This window comes from Canis lupus, chromosome 14 (genome assembly GCF_003254725.2).
Source record: "Canis lupus dingo isolate Sandy chromosome 14, ASM325472v2, whole genome shotgun sequence".
Classification (NCBI taxonomy): domain Eukaryota; kingdom Metazoa; phylum Chordata; class Mammalia; order Carnivora; family Canidae; genus Canis; species Canis lupus.
In genome coordinates, this window is record NC_064256.1 from 20292456 (window position 1) to 20314003 (window position 21548).

The following is a 21548-nucleotide window of genomic DNA, read 5'->3' on the forward strand; positions in this document are numbered from 1 at the left end:
CACAGTAATTGATGAAAGACACACTATACTGTCTTTCTAAGGAACATGGAAAAACATGCCAAAATTTGGGAGAAGATATTTGTAGCCTGTTTAAGAAATATCCAAAATATACTAAGAACTCACAGTTGTGATCATAGGAAAACACAACTAACTTAATAGAAAAATGGACAAACATGTAAACAATCAGTTCACAAAAAAGTAAAACCCAGAGTTTGGTAAACATAATATTCAGCCTCTGAGTAAAAATAAAATAATTTGCAAATATAAAGTTCCACAGTAATATGTGATAGCCAACATGAAGGAAAACTCATACAGCCATTTTGCTAAAGCGATTTGGTATTATCCAGTAAAATGGAAGAAATGCAAATTCTATGGCCCACTAAGTTTACTTCCATATGTGTATATATGCTTCCAAAAGTTCTTGAAACATGTACCAAAAGACATGTTCAAAAATGCACAGCAATATTGTTTATAGGAATTGCAGAAAACAGTGAATTAATTCTAGTCCTACCTTTCCACATAATGTTTAGCAAACAAAACAATTTGCAGAATATTGTATACAGTTTATTACCATGTATATAAACTTAAAAAGCAAACAAAATTAATCTATATTGTTTAGAGATACTTTTGTGAATAAGTCGGAGAAAAAATAGGGGCTACAACTAGAAATGAGACATAAAGAGGGCTTCAAAGGTACTAATTTAACTTTATAGGCCTAATGGTAGGAACATTGGTCTCTTTTTCCTTCTTTTTCTATATGACTTACACAGAAGGTATAATTTTTTGCATATAAAATATATTAAAATAGAAATGTTTAAGTAGCTTAAATGAAAGATAAACCACAAAAGACTTTGGGGGGCTTATAACACTTAGTATTTAATAAGGGGGGAAAAGCCAACACCAAGAGACATTTATAACAATAGGGGGGTTCCCTAGGTCACTGGTCTTCTCCAAGAAGTCATATTTTCTGCTCAGGCTGTAATCAGATGTTGTCTTTGTCCTTTTTGCTTTTCCCAGAGCCCTCAATGTTAGTGGCTCTTTTCAGATACCTGTGGATATGAAGCCAGGCTAGACCCCTACCATCATGTCTGATTTATTTCCTGATGGAGTCTGAGAGTACATTAAGCATTCACTTTTAGCATTGGAACCCAGAATTTTAAAATAAGGTTAAAGGCATGATTAAAGCCAGAATTCATTAAATGGAAAGTCATTAAAAGGAAAGTGAATGCTTGCACTACATTATCAAGAGTGTCTTATAGAAGAGCATTAGATACAGAGCAATGAGGTAATTATTCCATGCTGTCACATTGTTAGTTCTAAATTGGGGCAGGAGAGAATTCTAGAGTGGATTCATGCTTGTTTTTATCATGCATACCAATATAAGTTCTTGGTAAACTTTCATCATTTTCATTTTTCCTGAACAAATTATTTTCGGTAACTTTTAATCCTCAATAAATAATTTTGACCATGAAATATTATTGAATTGCACTAATTAAAGGGTGAACATTCCCAGTAAATCACTATGGAAAATTTTAATGAACAAGCCAAATGAATGAGAAATCAATACTTATTGATTGTTTTCTGGCATATCATTAGAGCCAAAATCTGTTCTCTTACGCAAAAAGCAAAGCACCTAAATTACCTGTCTAGTTTTGTGCAAGTTTTGCATCTGTCTTTGTGTAAGTCATTAAGAGTTTTGTTGCCAAATCAACGAGGCATTCAGAAGGAGGTATTCAGTTGCAAAATGACAACTCTCCTTGGGTCCTATTTCTTACTGCCTCTTTGTAAGTTCACAGAAGTCACCAGACCCTTCAGTCCTACAGAGGTATGCATTAGTACTAGAAAATATCTAAAGTTGTTTTGATAGAAAACAAGCTTTTTTGTCAGAATGAGCTTAAGCTTAGTAGTTTTCTGTCCACTTTAGGGAAAGCAGGCTGCTTTTTCTTTTATTTTGATGTTTAAATTTTGTTTGCTTGGAATTGAACTATAAGGTAAGATGATCTGGAAGAAAAGACTTTTTTTTAAAGATTTTATTTATTTGAGAGAGAAAGAGAGTGTGTGAGCAAGAGAGTGGGGCAGAGCAGGAGGGAAAAGAAGAGGGAGAGACAGAATCGCAAGCCGACTCCACACTGAGCAAACATAGAACCTGCTGTGGAGGCTTGATCCCAAAACCCTGAGATCATGACCTGAGCCAAAGCCAAGAGTCAGACGCTCCACTGACTGAGCTACCCAAGCGCCCTGGAAATAAAGACCATTTTAACCTGAATGTGGGATATAGCTCCTTTTCAAGGAAACTTTACAAGATAGCTATATTCAGAAGTGTTTCTTATATTTTATAGGTAATGCTCTGGTTCACCATGAAATTCTAATTATATAGATTGGGAGATAGTGTATAGTTAAGATAAAATTGACTGGAAGAATAGGCTGGGAGGATGCAAAAGAAGATGCTGTGCGAGTGGTTTGTAAATGCAGTGCATGTTGGTAGGCTCCTGTGAGTTTTTCAGAGTGGACGACAGATTTCACTTATGCTGTCTACTGGCCAAGAGGGAAATAGGATTAATCATGGTGTCACAGCCTCTTTAAAATTAAAACCAAGCAATAAACAGCTATTTCTGGAATTAGGACCAGAAAATGATGTGGTGTGTATGGTTCTGAACAATGTTCCAACTATATTGTTTCAGCAGTTATGAGATCCTTAGGGTTTTTTCTGTTAATGGAGGACACTAATACCAAGTTATGACTGAATCTCATGGATGTGAAATAATATTCTACTTCAGTACTTTATACTAATTATGTCTGAGAACCTATAGAAAATGCCACGAATTAGGAAACTTAAGAAATACAGACACGGAAAACTATTGCCTGTGAGTTTCATGATGATAATAGGGCCTTATGACTACCCAGAAGAGTCATTCAGATATTTATTTTGATTTTACAATTAATGTTTGATTTATTCAAGCTACATTATCAAAAACTTAGTTCTTTAAGTTTTTAGATTTGATTTGCAAATCACTGTTAAAGGATCTTTGAATAATATTTTATTCCTATTTATAAACTTAGCTAACACCTACAAACATTTTAAATTGTATTTAAAAATTCATTAATATTTTATTTCCTTTTTAACTGCTATTCTTAGTGACTGATAGTCTTTGAAAGTACTTAAGAAATTCTATCCACCTATTACACTACACTTACAAGTAGTGTAGCCTTTGAGTTTTCTTAAGCCTTCTAATGCTCTGTGTACATAATTAAGTCTTCCCGTGGTTGAAAGATACTTTCCAATTAAGGAAGCCAACAACTGTTACTGCAAGTAACAGATTATTTCCTACCAAAAGCCTAAGCTCTGAATTCTCTTTCTAGTAATTGAGGAAACTATTATATCATGATATATCATTTGGAGGGTTGCCTACTTAGCATGCTTGAGATTACTAATATCCAGAGATATTTTTTTGTAGGCAACTTTGAATGACAACACAGAAGTTTGTTTATTGTTTTTTTTTTTAATTTTTATTTATTTATGATAGTCACACAGAGAGAGAGAGAGAGAAGCAGAGACATAGGCAGAGGGAGAAGCAGGCTCCATGCACCGGGGGCCCGACGTGGGATTCGATCCCGGGTCTCCAGGATCACGCCCCGGGCCAAAGGCAGGCGCTAAACTGCTGCGCCACCCAGGGATCCCTATTGTTTTTTTTTTAATACTTTATTTATTTATTCATGAGAGACACAGAGAGAGAGAGAAAGGGGGGGGTGTGGGGGGGGGCAGAGACACAGGCAGAGGGAGAAGCAGGCTCCATGTAGGGAGCCTGACGTGGGACTCAATCCCGGGTCTCCAGGATCACACCCTGGGCTGAAGACAGGCACCAAACCACTGAGCCACCTAGGCTGCCCAAGTTTGTTTATTGTTGTCATGTCAGAGATGCTATAATATCAAGAAGAGGACATTTACATATCCCACCTTCCTAGACCCAACTTACATACAGGACCTCATGGTCCTACTCACAGAAGTCTGCAGTTCCCAGCCAGTTTGCCCATTTGATTAGTTTTTACAATTCTTCAAATTTTAAGACTTTTCTATCACATTCTAAAGATGTTGGACAGTGAAGGAATCCTAAGATATTGAATACCTTTCCCTGTTGTCTAAGCAAAATTCTGTATCCTTTCATATTCTCATAATCGACAACTCTGACGAGTGTTACAAATGATATTTGCTGGAATTAAGGATATCTCACATAGTTTTTTTCTGACTTATAGCCACTATCTCCACGGACAGTCTAGTGGCATTGTGTGACTAAAGAGTCAGGGGCAATGGAGTTGGACCCCCTCTGCCCTCTTGAGAACAGTGAGGTAGGTTAGCCATAAGCTGAAGAAGTCTATGTTGGGTATCACACTGCACTAGAGAAGCAGTACACTAAAACAGATCACCAAATTATGTTTCAAAGGCCACACAGATAGTTTTGTGGTTGCATTTATTGATAAAGTGGTAAAAATGGAATTTTTTATTATTTTTGGAACATTAACAAATAAAATGTATAGTTCATACAACAGTAAACTCAGACGTACTTAAAAGATTAGGAAACAGCAGTAATCTTCTACTTGTTCTGAAACTGTAAGAAATCAGTTTCCTAAAATTTCATAAATACTAATTGGGGTATAAAGTTTATCAGCTTTTAGGTGACTATAAGGAAAGCAACTAAATTAATAGAGTTCAGGGTGAGAGTTGTCTGTGGGTGGGTTCTTAAGTAAAGTGCTATCATAAGATGAGACGAAGTTGTGTAACTTGGTCTCAAATTACCGTAACTGATTCAATATCTTCCCTGTGCAATACTAAAACAAAGTAGTGACTGGAAGTTAAGGCATAGGGGCCCTAATCAAGCTAGCTCATCTGGCAGTTAGTAGAGTACCAAGGCAGGCAAACAGTCTCCATAGACATAATTGAAAGAGCAGCCTTCTCACATTGGGCAGGCTGATAGTCACATGGATTTTGACAGTTTACTGGACTGATACCAACATCTGGGAATCCTGAGTCCGAAAACACCAGAGCTCTCAGATTAGAAAGGAATTAAGATGTCTGTAAAAGAAAATGTACTGAATCTGCTGGTTGTTTTCTTTTTGCTAATTTTAAATATATAAGTAATATATAAATACAAAAAATACATATATTACAAAAAATGTTTAACATTACAATTAAGATTAAAGTATCTGTTGGCCAAGATCTCCAAATCTAATATCTTCTTTGGAGGAAAGCACCATTGTCAGTATGAAGTAGATTCCTCCAATTCTTTCTCTGTTAAATCACATGCATCTATTTATCACTAGAAAATATATTTTATGTTGCTCTTTTTAAAAATATTTAGAAGGAGTGTACATATGGTTTTGCAACGCGTTAGTCATCTAAGAATATTTTGCTGACTTTTCCATGTCAATAAGTAGATTCATTGACTGCTTATGTAACAGTCACTCTTCCAAGCACTTGTGTATCTATTAATGCATTTAGTCCTCACAGCAGTGAATTATTGGTGCTATGTTACTATCATATCCATTTTGCAGTTGAGGATTTTGAGGGACAGAGAAGTAGGGAAATTGCCCAATTTAGTGGCAGAGCCACTGTTCTGGATTCTATTCAAGGAAGACTGATTCTAGATCACTGTCATGGAACTGTTTTACACCACCTCTCTGAGATACATAAACCTACCTCTGAGTGCAGTACATACCAACCCAAAACCCATGGGCCCATCTTTCATGGGCCCAGGTACTGTTCAAGTTTTATAAGGCCGCCAAGTGTGTCATGATGCTCAGCATTGTAGTTGATAACAGCATTAGTGTGATAGTTGAGGTAGGACTGTTTTTGAGGAGAATAATGCTCTAAGAATGCAGAGGAGGCCCCCCTCATCATGCTGCTCCATTCCCCTCCTTCCCTTGCTCTCTATATCTGATCTGTGGGCAGCATTCCAATTACGTCAAAAATAACGTCAATATAGTGAAAAAACTGAATGACTCACAGCATTACTGTAGGGAACTGGTTGCTGTGTAATATGATATATAACATTCTAATTTCACAGAACATTTTTCATAACAGCTGCTAAAATCATAATCGAATCCATTAAATGTTTTTAAAGGATGCAATTCGAAGCAATAATAAACTAGTCTTAAAATGCAGGTATATTGAGATGGAGTCCCACCAACGCAAAACTGCTCCATCCTTTACTACTTCATATCTTCTCTGTGTCTGCCTGTCTGTATTTATTAATCCACTTGAGTCTGTTCATCTTTTGAATTGCTAGCTGCATTTGAGTCAGAGATAGGCTTTTTTTTTTTTTTTTTTCCAGAGACCGGAGGGTCTGAGAAAAAGAAGAGAGAAGGAATAGAGATGAAAAGGAAATTTGATTCTCTGATTCTTATGGAAAACAGAACGTGATGGCCTGGAGAGAAAGGGTAGAAGAAGGACCCAGGCTCTTAGGTTTATAAAAGCAGTGTTACATTATTGATTAAGGTATCTGCAGAGAGCGAATGACAGTGAGAGAATGCTACCACCTAGGTCCTTGCATTCAGTAGCACAGAACTTAGCAACATGGAGCCAGTTGGATTTCTTCTGCTGCATTGCCATTCTCAAAGCTGACAGCTAATTTTTTGATGTAAGAATTTTATTCCATGGATAACTATAAAACCAAGTAAAATACCTCAGGTTTTTTTTTTTCTTTCTTCGATACTGTATACTAACGGAAATTTGCAAAGTTAGTACCTGACCTGTATTTTTGTTTGGAACATAAAGTAAGACTAAACAAAGATTCAACAAAGGCAAAAGATTACTTGTGAAATTTATTGTCAGACTTGAGAGTGACCTTCCAGAAAAACGATAGGCTTTGTTTTGTTTTTTAAGATTTTATGTATTATTTATTTTAGAGAGAGAGGAAGAGAGCAAGTAGGGAGAGGAGCAGAGAGAGGGAGAAACAGACTCCATGCTGAGCACAGAGCCTGACTCCGGGCTGGATCCCAGGACCCCGAGATCAGGACCTGAGCCGAAATCAAGAGGCAGATGCTTAATGGATTGAGCCAGCCAGGCGCCCCAGGATGATAGGCTTCTGAGGACTGAGCTCTATCCCATCTCATCCATAGATTAACGGTATGATGCAGTTAGTAAACAAGTTAGTAATCTTGAAGCCTTGGCTTTCCTATCTGGAAAAGAAGGCTGGACTAGAATCCTTAAGGTTCTTTTGAGTTGTAATACTCTAATTCTTACACAACATGATAGAGAAAGATAGCTTCTAGTTACCCAGCTACAAAAGTCCTATACACATTTTCCTTCTATTCCACACACCTCCTCTAACACTGCTAAAGGGGGATGTTGCCCGTGGTGTATTTAGTAGTTGATTCCTCTGGACCTCTTTCCTTTCAACTTCCTGCCATTGAAGTGAAAGCTCCCCGCTCTATTCCATTTTCCTGGTTCTTTAAAAACATGTATTCTCAGGGTGGAATATAAATTGCTAATTTGTAATTCATGAATCACTGCCATAGAGGGACCCCGAGAACTTTGTTTTCAGGGCCTCAAAAATTGTTAATTGTATGCGGTGTGTTGTTGGCCACTTGGATCATGGACTTAAGGCACTACTCTTCTAGATACCTTCATCTTTAATAGATATAATTCTGTATGTGTGCTCCAGCAGTTTGTACCTACTCAGTGCTAGCTGATATTAAAGCAGATGTTCTAGATTGCTCTTCAGAGGTTGTTTGATATGAGTACCAGGCAAATTACTGACCAGTCATGGAGCCAGAAGTCCCAGAAGAAATTCTCTATAATCTAAACTTTGCCGATAAGTAGTTCTCATGTTCCCTCACTTTATTATTTGTTCAGTACCTAGTGATGGAGTAGCTACTGCAGTCCTGGATATTGGGTGCTCTTGGTGGGTCCTCCAGGGCCAGGATTCTATTGAAAAAGGAGCCATGTAGAACAGGCTTTCTCCTTGAGTCTTCTGTCACCAAGTAACCAAGCTGTTACAAACAGACCAAATAAGAAACCATCTGAGAAATAGTTTTTTCTATAGTTTTCAAAATGTCTTCCTTTTTATGCTTTCTTAATACCTATGTGAAAGATTAATAATAATATTTCCCATATAGCCAATTGGAGAAATGAACTTGCTAGATTAGCCACATTTTATGTGATTTTACAAACAAAAACACTGAACATTAAAATCTTTTTCTAGTAACTTGTTCAACCCTCGCTAAATTTGGAGGGCACAGACTCGTAGCCTGGGAGTCAAAAAAAGAAAAATCATGGCAGTTCATCAACTAGCTGTGCAGATGACGGCACATTACTCAGGTTCTCTGGACTTCAAGAGAGGATAAAGCATACTTGGCTGCTCTGTTGCGTGGGGCTGTTTTAAGGAATACCTGAGATGGTGTGTGTGACCGACCATGCTTTCTGTTATAGAAAATACAGTCCAAAACCCAAGATAGATAAACTGTGAAACGGGCTTGTATGACAGTATATCTAATTATATTATTGCTTTCATCTGTGTAGTGTTCCCACATTTTATATGTAAACAAGAGCTTGTAAGGTTGATTATCTCCCAATTATCACAACTAATGAACTCTTAATCGGCAGCTGCAAGTTTAGATTTTATTGAAAGGGAGAAATTAAAGTGATCAAGGAGATTATTTTTTCTCCTTTGACATGTAAACAATAAAGAGACTACTAATTAGAAAATATTTAGCTGTCCTTTATATATACCTGAATAGTCTGGCTTTTCTGAATATTCACTTTTCTTTCAAATACAGGAAAAGAAGAGTCATTCTGTAAATATTGTCATTCAGTGGATGTATCTCCTAGGGAAAATATATTTAATATAACTGTTAGAACCATATGCCAAATGCAAGGTTCCATAGGTAAGAGAGGCACAACCTGAGATGCTTCCTTGTTTTGGTCTTATAATATATTTAGAGCACACCTTCATAGTAACACGATGAAAAGGAATTTCCTGAAGTAATGCTACTGTAAGAAATTGTTTTATTCCATTAATATCAGTACATATTAATTTTCTGCAACTCCGTTATAGGCTTTGCTTTTAATAATTTAAATCCAGAAGCACTTAATTATTAATTCTGAAGCCATATCAACATTATGGCTTCATTTAATGACTGCCACTCTAAAAAGATAAAATATGATTGATGCTCAAGCTACATTATTTCTAAGAAGCAGTAGCATTCCAGATAAATTCAGCCAGAGAACAACTTCTCCTCAGCCAACACCTTCACAGAGCTATGGGTAACCTTTACTTCTCCCCTTTGGAATGGTGACTTGGAGTTCTGACTTGGTCTCTTGGGGGCAAGATTAAAGGTGGTAAGAGGCAGACCACAAGGACCACGCTGGCTCTTTGGATGTTACATTTTCTTGTTGCCCTGGTCACCTTTGGTTGGTTGGTTTCTGGCCACCTTTGGTTGCCCTGGTCACCTTTGGTTGGTTGGATTCTTTTATAAGGCTTTGTACATTTCTCCTAAATCTCACTGATTTGTTTCTGGCGGCATATCAGACAGGCTGGCATGATTGTCACCTATATTTGCCTGGTATTATTGATAACCTTGAGATCGTTGTTATCAGTGTCTGTGGTCTCTTTGTCCATCCTTTCCAAAGGTTTCTCTTGCTGATTATTTTGCATGATTCTTTTCTTAGACTTGAATGAGGCAGTCCCAGAGACAGAGCGCCTGGATTCAAAAGCACTAAAAACCCGAGCCCAGCTCTCCGTGAAGAACAGACGCCAGAGGCCCTCTAGGACAAGACTCTATGATAGTGTCAGTTCAACAGATGGGGAAGACAGTCTGGAGCGAAAGGTGAGCACCGTTGACTGGTTTCTGACTTGCAGTGTTGAGCTGTATCCTTGTTCCCACAGCTTTTTGAAGATGATTTTTCTGCAACCAGATTCTGTGTAAACAACTGGAATAGTTCACTGCTTTGTCTCCTAAATTCTTACTCAACTCTATATATTGTTGTAATTCAAATTATTTCTGTATCATTCAATGAACTAACCCAAAAGCATTATGAAATATTGTCATATTTCACGATGGTGCTTTTATGTTCAGGTATTGGTTTTACCTAGTGGGAAATAATGAATGTACAAGGAATTGTTTCTGTGTCTTAGGTGTCTGTGTTAGCTACAATGTAATATGGTGAATTGTTGTAAACTATGCAGTCTCATCTGTAAACCAACAAAAAAAATTGGTTTTTGAGGGATTTACTAAAATAAGTTCGGTCTGATTTCAAAGTACTCCATGGAGCTGGTGCATAACCTCCTTTATAATCTCTTATACCAACAGCCTTCAAACAGTTTCTATAACCACACGCACATTACCAAATCACTTCTGCCCAAGGGTTTGAGAACTTCTCCAGAATCAGATTCTGGTGCTCCATCCCTCACTCCGGCGGCTGGCAGTGTGCCCTTCTCCTCTGACCACGTAGCTGAATTTCAAGACGGACCACTGCACCCGGAAAAGGAGCCCTCCCCCTTTCTTTGGGGAGACACTTCACACTCCTCTCCTTCAAAATCTGATCATGATATAGAAGAATCTCCTTGCCACCATCAACCCACCACCAAGAAAATACTACAGGAAAAAGGTACTCTTTATTTTTCTTGTTGTTTTTGCTTTTGTTTTGTCTGACTTCACTAACTCCTTGATTTGTGCAATATAAGAATAGCTTTTTTTGTCATAATCATAAGTCCTTTGTCTTAATAATTAATATTGCTTTCTTTTTATGTTGTGGGATAAGAGCCCATGCCTCTCCCATTCATTCATTCATTCATTCATTCATTCATTCATGTATTTATCTATCTTTTCCTACCAGGTTAGTATTTTTACTTCTTCAGTTCTCCACAAGTTTACTACTACTAAAGGAAATGCTTCAGGAGGCCTACTAGAGGGTTTGTAGAATAGAAACCCAGAGTTTCAATAAATACTAACATGCTCACATTGGAAAAAAAAAATGTGTATAATATATATGTAAAAATATATAGGTATATAACATCTATAAATATATAGAAGATATGTAAATATCTTCATGTATATATGAAGATGAAAGCAATACAGGTTTTAAGCCATTAATTGGTTTTTCTTTAGAAGAAATTTTTACAGTAATGATTCATATTGCAAAAATTGTGACAGGAGAGCTATGATAAAGATAATGCAGGGAGATTAATCAATTAAATTTTAAAATAGGTTCCTTGAATTAATACCAGAATTTCATAGGGATGTCAATAGATTTTTGTCATTTTAATTTATAGAAGTAATAAATTCTCATTAGACAAGTTAAATGATACAGAGAGGTATAAAGATTAGGTTCATTCTTTTCCTACCATGTCTGATGTGTCCCTTTAGAGTAACCAAGTAAATTTGAGTACGTTATCTTTCACATGTGAAATACACCTAAGTCATGCACATGTGTGTGTTTGTGTATGTGTGTGTGCGTATAGGTGTAAAAACAAAAATCCTTTTTGGTATATTTGTGTTTTGTGTAATTTTTTTTTACAAAAATGAATCATGTAAGTCACATGACTCTGCGTTTTGTTTTATATATAATAATATTTTATGGACATCCCTCTACAGCAATATACACAAATTTAAATGACAAGAGAATCTTCTGTAGTGAGCCTATAATATAACTGAGGCAACTCTTCTAATATTGATGGACATTTGGGCTGTATTCTGGAAGGTTTCTTTTTGTAGTTCTGCCTGTTTGCGTATCACTTTGAAAAAAATTGTAACAAGCATCTGTATATTCTTATATACTGACACTTATTTTTGTAGGAACATTTTCAAAAGCTGAATTGATAGAGTATATTGTACTCAAGAGAAAAATGTGTAGCTTTAAATTCTTTTATTACTAAAAATAAAGGCTGAAAATAAGTAAAATAAATATTTTAAATAATGGGAACAGAACAACCAAAAAGCAGAAAATAGAAAGGAGTGTATAAAACATATAAGCTGAATTTAATTTCTATTGAAATGAAAGGCCTATTCTTAATTGCCCTCTCCTCCCAAAAATATAGTAAAATTCTGTGAATTATTCCAGCTAATAATTCATACGATTATTGTTTGTGTGAATTATGATAACAGTTGTTTGCATGTGTCCGTTGGAAGGACACATTAAGAAAAAAAATAGAGAAAAAGACAAAAAAATGTAGCACTGGAAATAAGAGATGGATTAAAAGAATTAATTTTTTAAAGATTGTGAACTCAGTAGATTTAAAAATCTAGTGGAAATGGAGTTTCCTACAAAATTAGTCTATTCAAATTGTCTATGAAGATAACTTGGATAAACCAATAATCACAGAAATGTGAAATGTGTTTTTATAAAAGCTTCCATTTAGAAAGTCACCAGAGCCAGGTGGTTTTATAACTGAATTCTCCCTAACCTATAAAAAAAAAAAAAATAGTTAGGCTCTGTTTTATGATAGGTATTCGAGGTAGGGTGTTTCTCATTTATTTAAGTAGCAAGAGTCCTAAAAACACAATAAAGGCTGTGTGGAAAAAAGAAATCTTATGCATGTAGATTCATCTTAAATATGATGCTAATATGATGCTAATCAATTGAATCCAAGAGTGCAAGTTAATTATATTCCATAATCAGGTAGCATTGATTCTGAAAATATAAGAATAGTTCAACATTAGAAAATCTAACAATATAAATCATCATATCAACAAAGGAAAGGTAAAGTGTTACAATACTAATGGAAGTTGAGAGGCATTTGATATAATCCTTCAGACATTTTTAGTAAAACCTTATTAAAATAAAAATGGAATTAGGTAAATTTTTCTGAATATGATTGGTTACTTAAAAGCAATCAACCACTAAATAGTGAATCTTAAGCCATTTGCACAAAAATTAGGACTAAGACATGAATGCCAACTATCATCACGATTTTCAAGTCTGTTTTTGAGAATTTTCTAATTGCAGGAAGATAAGAACATCAAATAATCAGTGCAAATTTGAAACAGAAAAGACAAAATATCTTTATTTAAGGATTATGTGAATATTCATCTAGAAGATTAAGTGGCCAGATATAAAATAAATATATAAAATCAATATCTTGACATGTGTAAGGGTGAAATGTCTGCAACTTACTTTGAAATGCATTTGAAAATTAATGGGTTAATGGATGACTAGAGGGATGGCTATGTGATAAGGCAAATGTAGTAAAATGGAAATTGTAGGGTATAGGTAATGGATATACATTTGTTCACTGTAAAAATTTTTTATCTTTTGAAAAAAAAACAGTGGCAGAAAGAAATGTCGTTGGTCTGTACTGATCGAAAGATTTGATACAACAGATATTTTGTGAACTTAATGAGCTGATCCTAAAATTGTAAGAAAGGGAAAAAGGCCAGGAATACCTAAGAATCTTAAAGAAGAATAAAGTAGAAGATCCTGATACCTGGAATTATTAATAAGCCACAGAATTAGTTCTGTATATTATTTGCACAGAGGTTTAGAGATTCAGGAATAAAATAAAGAGCATGAAAGCAGATTATACACATTTCATATACTATGACAGCTGGATCAGTGGACAAAGAATAGAGTTTTTAACAAACTGTTCTAGGACAACTGGTTATACCAATTTTAAAAATTTATATTAGACCCTCCCCATCTCATACATTGTAAAACAATCCATTCAAGATGGATTTAAGACTTAACTGGAAAATGCAAACTATAAAACTTTTAAAAGACTGTATAGTATATTTTTTTTTTTACTTCAAGGTAGGGAAGGATTCCTTAAAAAAGACACAAGAAAAAAAAAAAAAACATGAAGAAATCTAACATCAGATTTCTCAAACACACAACAAAGAATCCCACAAAATAGAAACCATTTACTACCTTACTACCTGTGTAAGTAATGTAGAGTTAGCATCTACATTATGTAAATAGCTTGTATAAATTACTTAGAAAAGACAAATAATATGATAGATCATATATAATGTCCTGAACAGGTACTTCATAGACAATGAAAGCCAAAAGGCCAAAATATTTATGAAAGGTGTTCCACTGCATAAGTAATCAGGAAAGTATGAGGTAAACCAGATGAAATACCATTCTAACTTAACCAGATTGCCATAAATATTAAAGTCTGATGTTACCAAATGCTGGAAGCTATGTGATACACCCAGAGACTGAAGAATTTTCATTGTGCTGGTGGAAGTTTAAATTGGGGCAAGATCTTTGGAAACAATTTGGCATTGAGTTAGTGAAGTTGAAAGTGTACATGCCCTATGGCCCAGGCAGGTCAATTGCCTACTAAGAATCTTGTACAAGGGTATTCATTGAAGCCCTACTGTGTGATAAAAAAAAAAACAAAAAACCTGAGAAAACCTAAAAACTGCTGATTACTAGAATAATCACTAGTAGAATGGTTAAATCAATTGTAGTATATTCATATGATGAATCCCTGCAGCAGGGAATGAATAAATCATACTGAAACATGACAACAGGGGTGAATCTCTGGAGTAAGCATTAAGAGGATAAACCAAATTGCAAAAGAATACCCATGATTCTATTTAGATAGTGCTAAAAAAATTAGTAAATTTCTTAAAGATACAAACAAAATGTTGAGGTTGTAAGTGGGAATGACAAAAGTCAGTTACTTGGTGGGGAGTGTCCAGGAACTGAAATGGGGAAGGACATACTGGGGACTTCGTAAGTATAAACTGTGGTGAGGGTTGGGGGGATAAATGAAATGGGTGTTTGTTTTATAGGATTTTCTTTATACTCTACAACTATCTGATAAATACTCTTGGTTACAGTAGTCAATAAGCATATTGAAGGACCCCATACAGAAAGTTAAATGATAGACTTTAATATACAAGTAGCTTCAAATAATTTTTAAAAAGTCCAAAATTGGCAAAGAAAATAAACCATTGGTTCACTGAAGAGAAAATTCACATTACTTATAGGAAAAGATGATCCACCTCACCAAAGATCAGAGAAATGATCATTTAAATCAGATACCCACTAGATTGCCAAAACTTTTAAACAATTCCAACTAGTGCCAGCAGTGGTGTGGGATACACTCATACGTTGCAAGTGTGATTGTACATGACTTTATTTTTTAAAAGTGCATACTCATCTGTCTCTACCAGATCAAAAATTATAATCTTTCTAAAAATACATTGTAAACTAGAAATACATTTGTTTGGGGGGTCAATCTGTTTTTAACTCTTGATAAGTACCATTGCTTTATTTCTGATCTTTTCCCTTTGGTTTCCTTTCCTGAGCCTATTGATTGCTGGAATTATCTTCCACAGACTGGTTCTAAAAACAGCTGTTCTAGAAGTTTGGGGGTAAAAATTAAGTACTTAGAAAGTTTTAAAAAAAATACTAGTAGGAGCAAAAGAAAATATGTCAAGCCTGCTAACTCATCAAAGATAGTTCTCAAGTTGGTGGAGGACTTGGCATAATGATTTTTGCCTACTTTCAAAAGAATTAAAGACTTCAAAAACTCATTTATTAACCCAAACTATGGATTTTAATAACACTTTCATAGAAATACACTTGTGGCAATCCCTCTATAATCTCTGTAGACCTTAATTGGTCCATAAGGAGACAAAACAACAGACTCATGTATTTTGGAACTGTGGGTTAATATTTTCTGGTCTACTGTTTGAGTTTATCAGGCATAACTAGCTATCTGAGAGAAATTACACTGCAGTCAAGGAGTGTGTATCACTCACACATGAAATATCACTCCCGAATTTTTTTAAGTGGCTAAATATTGTCTAGATTGGTACCTTTACTTCTATTTGTTTTTCAGTGATTCTTTAAAGTCAGCAGATATTTCCTCTCAGATGGGAGAAGTAGTACATTGATTTGGATTGTTCTCTACAGTCCACTAGTAGTAATGTAAGAGTCAAATGTGAGAATTCCATCCTTTCCCAAATGCCTTCCTAGTTTGCTACTCTTACTTTTTTGGGATTAAGTTCTCAGTAGAAGTAAATAGAAAACAAGATGAGAGATGGGTAGCTTCTTCTCCAGAAACAAAGTACTTGGGCTTTCCCCTCTAAAGTCTTCTGGGGCCAGATGTGCTTCCGGGTAACAAGGAAGAGGCAGTTAATTGAGCTTTGATAAAGTATTAACTTTGTCAATAGTCAGTTACTAGTACAATAACCACCGTTACCTACTATGATCAGATGAAAGCAGTGCCTCACAGTCTTTTCTTCCCCCAATAAGAAGTTTCCAACCTTGAAGAGTTTTCGTTGCCTTCTGTGTTCATTGACATTAACCCATTCATTTATGTATTTGTTACACAAATAGTTATTGAGCAACTGCTCTGTGTCAGGCCTTGTGCTAAAGGCTAAATGTATGATTGACAAGATTCCATCTTTTCCCTCAAGGAGCTTGCTGACTAGAGTCTGTCTGCCTCCTCTCTCTCTCTCTCTCTCTCTCTCTCTCTCTCGTTTTTCCAAACCAAACTGTATCCAGCTTTATTAAAGATACTTTTCATAAACAATCATGGTATTTCAGGCAGGACATGGGCAGATGATCGTTAACAGTATACAGCAACTTTCAAACTCCCTTCTTCAGTGGACTACCAAAATCAGAAAGCCACTATAAAACCCAGTGAAGTCTTCATGTGATGCTCTGAACAGGGAAAGTTTAGAGTGAGGATTGACAGTTCACATTTAGCATGTTGTTTAACGACTTTTCACAAGCAGATCCTGACTTTCAGGAAATGAAATGAAAATGGCAGAATTATCAATCTGAAGATCCGCAAGCTAAAAAAAAAAAAAGGAACCCTTTTGAGGGACACCATCTCAGTTGCCTGACATACTGGGAACCATTTCTTAGGTTCTAACAGGTCTCTGGGCTTAAGGGAGTCAAATCTATGTTGAAGCAAAGAGGGAGAAGAGGACATAAAAAAAATGAATTCTTGTTTTTCCACACCACCAAGGTGGCTCATGTGTGTCAACATCAAGGAATCTCTCCTCCTGGGAGCCAAGAGGAAGTTTCCCCTTGTTATCAATCTATCTTCAGAGATATTCTGTTAGTGACATATGCCCTTCCCCCAAAACAACAATGAAGTGTTCCATGTGCTAACAACATAGCTTATTAAAAAAAAAAGTAAAAAAAAATTCTGCATTTTTATAAAGCTTGATAAAAAATAGTATTTCAAACTGTACAGTCACCAGAAGTGCACAGTTATCAAAAATGCACACACTTCACTTGGCATCTCCAGCACCTTCAGCTTTCTGTGCCTGGTCTGTTTTGGCATCTCCATTCTCTGCAGGGTTCTTTCCACCCTTGCCAGCATCAGCTTTCCCCTCTTTCCCTTTGGGTACCTTCTCTCCCTTCTTTGCAGGGGCCTTTTTAGGCTTGGCTCTGGCTTTGGAGGAGCAGGTTTAGCAGATAACCTTGCAGATCTTCTCTGTGGCTCATCCTTCACCTTGGCTTTATCTCCTTTAGCATGCCCTTCAGCCTTTCTCTTGGGCATGGTGGAGACAGCGGCGGGACGTAAGCGCTGGACGCAGGGATGCAGCGACACATGGGCTTTGGCCAGTCCAGGGGTTGTTATCACCTCTTCTTTTTCCTCTCTCTCTCTCTCTCTCTCTCTCTCATAGGTTTGTTTTGCTAGTGTGTTTTGTGACAGATCTTGTCTCTGACACCCCACCATCAATGACTGGGAAGACCCTATTCTCTGTTGCCTTCCAGTCTCAGACTCTGTTACACCTGGAAAGACATCAAAGAGACCTTCTCTTAACTGGCTCTCAGACAGCAGCCTGTTACCAGTAGGTACCTTGAAAGTCAAAGGTCTAGTTTTTGGATTTCTACGTCCAGAAACTCAATAATACATTCAGATTTTATCAAGTTCAGAATGGGTGGTTCTTGCTGTTCTAACTGAGAAAACACTAGTTTCGAAACCAGAATACTAATTTTCTGATGTACTTTGGGAGGTACAGCTGACATAATAACCAACCTCCTTAATATGTTCTCTTCTCGCTCCTCTGGTTGGTAGGTTCCTAAATCAGAAAGTTGCTCAGTGAGTGTAAAATTAAAGTTACCTGGATGTGTATATGGAGTATGGTCTTTATGCTGGTCTGACTAACAAATGGCCCATTTCACTGCACCACCACTGGCACTTGGGCACTTTTGTGTTCCTCAAAGATTCTCCCTCCCTGCTTCCCAAGAAATGGACCTCAGTATCATTAAAATGTTATGACACTGTAGGGGCCGATACAATATGGATTAACATAGCTGGATCTACCTTCATTATTCTCAAAATCCAATTTGAGGAATAACATTCTGTAAAATTCTTGAGTCCCTGACTATGTGGGACTTACCTATTAAGAGCTGTGCTCAACAGAGGTCAGGTTTAGTTAACCTTATTTCCCTCTGTGTGTTGGTGTGTGTGTTCACGTGTGAGGTTCTTATAACTCATTGGCTTATCGGTAAAGGAACTAGAATGAGGTTCAGCAAGACCCCATATTTATGTTCTTGCCTAACACTGAACTTCAGGGAAATTGTGTTTTTCTCCAAACCCAGATCAAACCTCACCTCCTTTAGTGGATTCTGAATACACTCTCCACATTCCCAGGGAGAGTGAATTCTTCTCTTTTCTCTTCTCTTCTCTTCTCTTCTCTTCTCTTCTCTTCTCTTCTCTTCTCTTCTCTTCTCTTTTCTCTTCGGTCCCACAGAAAGTTTTACGTTGTTACTTCTGTTTCTATCACTTTGTGCATGATAAGTGATTTAGTTGTCAAGAATGAACCAGTTTTCTCATTCATCTCTTTCATCTTTATATTCTTGCTCCCCAGCAAAGAGTATGGCATATAATTGATGCTTCAGAAGTTTCTTGGATAAATTACCAGGCATGTCTCTCCAGATAACCAATGTAGGTCATCAAACCAAATCTGGCCCCCACGTGTTTTTAAAAATAAAGTCTTATTGGAGCACAGCCATACTCATTTAGCTATACCCTGTCTACTCTCATGCCACAATAAGCAGAGTTGAGGAGATATGACAGAAATTGTATAGCCCACAAACCTAAAATATTTGCTGTCTAACCCTTTATAGAAAAAGCTTTCTGATCCCTGGCCTAGGTGTTTATTTCCTTCTACTCATCATTGCTGGAAAAATTCTGAAAATGTCTTAGTCCCTGGTTGCCATTATTTGGATGTTTTTAAGTAATATACTATTATTTTTGGTCTATTACATTACTACAAAATAATAATTAAGTAACAAGCTGTATTTGACTGCAATTTCAAGGCTAACAACGTGCTGGTATTATTGAACAACTAATTGAAGTTGGGTGTTTTCTAAATTGCATCAATACCACATTCTTGAATCCTCATTTTGTTGTCATAGTTGAGGGACTCAGTGGAAAGTAGGGTAGAAAGAGTCCCATTGTAACTGGAAAAATGATAAACATCTAACCCCATTTCAGTTAAAGTAAGAGGACATGTAAGATTATTCCCAGAGATTTGTAACACAAGTCATATGACAGTAGAAGGCATGAAAATATTTTTCTCATGCTTGTTCTTTGAGTAGCCTAATAAATGTTTTGGTCCTAGAATTCCATAGCAGTAGGCCTTCGTCCAGACAAGGTTAGGAAGAGTGAATTAAGCACTATCAGTTTTCTAATTGTGATCTCTAGAGATGATTATTCTAAGTTTACATGTGGCTATTAGCACCTATTGTCTGACACAGACCATGCTTCAGGAGTATTCGCTGAATTAATATCCTGGCAAGTAGAACCTGGCTTTGCAAAATCTTATAGATGTATTGCATCAAGCCCTTATATGTGTAGAAATAATAAATTTTAGCATTGCTCAGAGGAGGGGAGAGGTTATATCCAGCTGAGATTGGTAAATAAAGATGACAAAGAATGTACAGTTCAAGTGGCCATTGAAGGATTTGAGGGGAGGAAGGGTGGCCAAGGAAGGCAGATCAGGCATGGAGCTGGCATTAGCAGGGATGGGCTACACATGAGATGGGTTGAAAGGAATGGGGCTGCCCAGCCTGCCTGAAGCAATTGGCTAATGCAGGTTAAATGGTTTCAATAAAATGGAAAAGAAGGTTAAGTCATTAGCTCTAAAATTTAAGTGCCTTAGATACCTCACCATATTACCAGGCAACTCCAGATGTTTGATCAGAGGAAAAAAAAGGAAAAAACAAGAGATGTGGGCAAGATGAGTCAGGAGACACAGGGAAGGATGACCTCGAAGGAGCAGTAGCCAACGAGGGAAAGAGCAACACAGGAGCCCATGAAATTTCTGCTACCTCAATACAGGGGAAGAAAGTGAGGAGGTCAACACTGACCATGGCGTCTCTAGCCTCAGGAAATACAGCCCCTGTCATTTGTAGAAACTGAGAAGTCAGAAGTATCATGGGGCGAAGACAATTAGCTCAGGTTTTTAATGAAGAAAGTCATGAGCTCAGGAGAGAAGCTGGGCTAGGGGCAGAGTTGGAAGGCCCCAAAGGAAAGGAAGAGGTCAAGAGTCTGGAACTCTGAGAGGAAGGAGAATGCAGTACTGGAAGAAGCCAGCGCATGTAGCCATCAGGAGACCATTCGCTGCCTTTCAGACTGAGGGCCAGGTTGCCAAAGCTGGAAGCTGCCGCACCCAACCCAAGGGCTCCGACTTCTGACTGCTCCTGAAGGTAGTGTTGGAGAGATTTCAAAGAGCCCCATGGAAATTTTGCATAAAGCTAAATAAATAAACAAAAACAAGTCACTTTTTTTTTCTTTTCCTGAAATCCTACCAATCCATTGTTGGTTTTTGTGCAGACTGGAAGTTCTAATGTGCATTAAGGATGGATTTGATTGATTTAAAATAGGGAAGTGCATTATTACTTAATCTTGCCTCTTCAGCCTTTTGAAAGCATTCATTTAAGTGTTCCTTGGAACACACTTTGGCAAATGTGTGAGATAATGATGTGAGGTTGCCTAGCAGCAGGCTCTGTAATGGACAGAATCAGGCTTTCAGTCCGAAGATGTCCAAATTACTGAGACACTAAGAGGTTACACAGTGTTTCCATGTACATTGTCTCATCTGGTCCTCTCACCACTCGTTAAAACATTGCCTCACTACCTCTAATTCAGAAAATAATTAGGCAGTTTCCTTTTAAACTTTGCACAGTCCTAGCCATTAAGAGTTGCTTTAGGATTGATTTGGAGGAATCCGGCACTTTTTTTTTCTTCGGGTTCTATTAAGAAAATCGAAATCCTGCTTCTTTTTTTCTTTTTTTTTTAATGTCCATTAGCAAAATCACCTCAGAAGGCGTTTGTGCCATGTCTGTGGATTTTCTTTATGTGTACGCCTCTCATCTGTGGCTATTTAATTCAGTTACCCAGCATAATGATGCAAATATCCATAATAAATATCTGAGGTTAGAAGTAGATTTTGACATGGATGTATTTCTGACTCTTGTATTTCATTATGTACATTCCAAGGGATTGATTATTGTAATCCGAGTGTCATTAACTAAAACTCTGAAGAGCTCATTGCTAAAAATCCTTAGAGAGTTTGTAAACATCCTGTGCTGCTTCTTCAGAGCTTTGAACATAAACTCCTAAATAAGA

General features: G+C 36.7%; 1 protein-coding gene and 1 pseudogene across 19 annotated transcripts in view; one reads left to right on the forward strand and one right to left on the reverse strand.

The window, feature by feature from the left end:
* The window catches only part of PPP1R9A (protein phosphatase 1 regulatory subunit 9A), a 312061-nt gene that overhangs the window by 264986 nt on the left and 25527 nt on the right, over nt 1–21548 (forward strand). For 5 of the 19 annotated variants that reach the window (XM_049093580.1, XM_049093583.1, XM_049093585.1 and 2 more), the window contains 3 exons: nt 8773–8880; nt 9665–9822; nt 10306–10603. In XM_049093580.1, coding sequence (XP_048949537.1) covers nt 8773–8880; nt 9665–9822; nt 10306–10603 — 564 coding nt within the window. The remainder of the gene's footprint in view (nt 1–8772; nt 8881–9664; nt 9823–10305; nt 10604–21548) is intronic. The other 14 variants (XM_049093586.1, XM_049093589.1, XM_049093600.1 and 11 more) reach the window with 5 other exon arrangements.
* Nucleotides 17063–17502, reverse strand: LOC118350591 (non-histone chromosomal protein HMG-17-like; annotated as a pseudogene).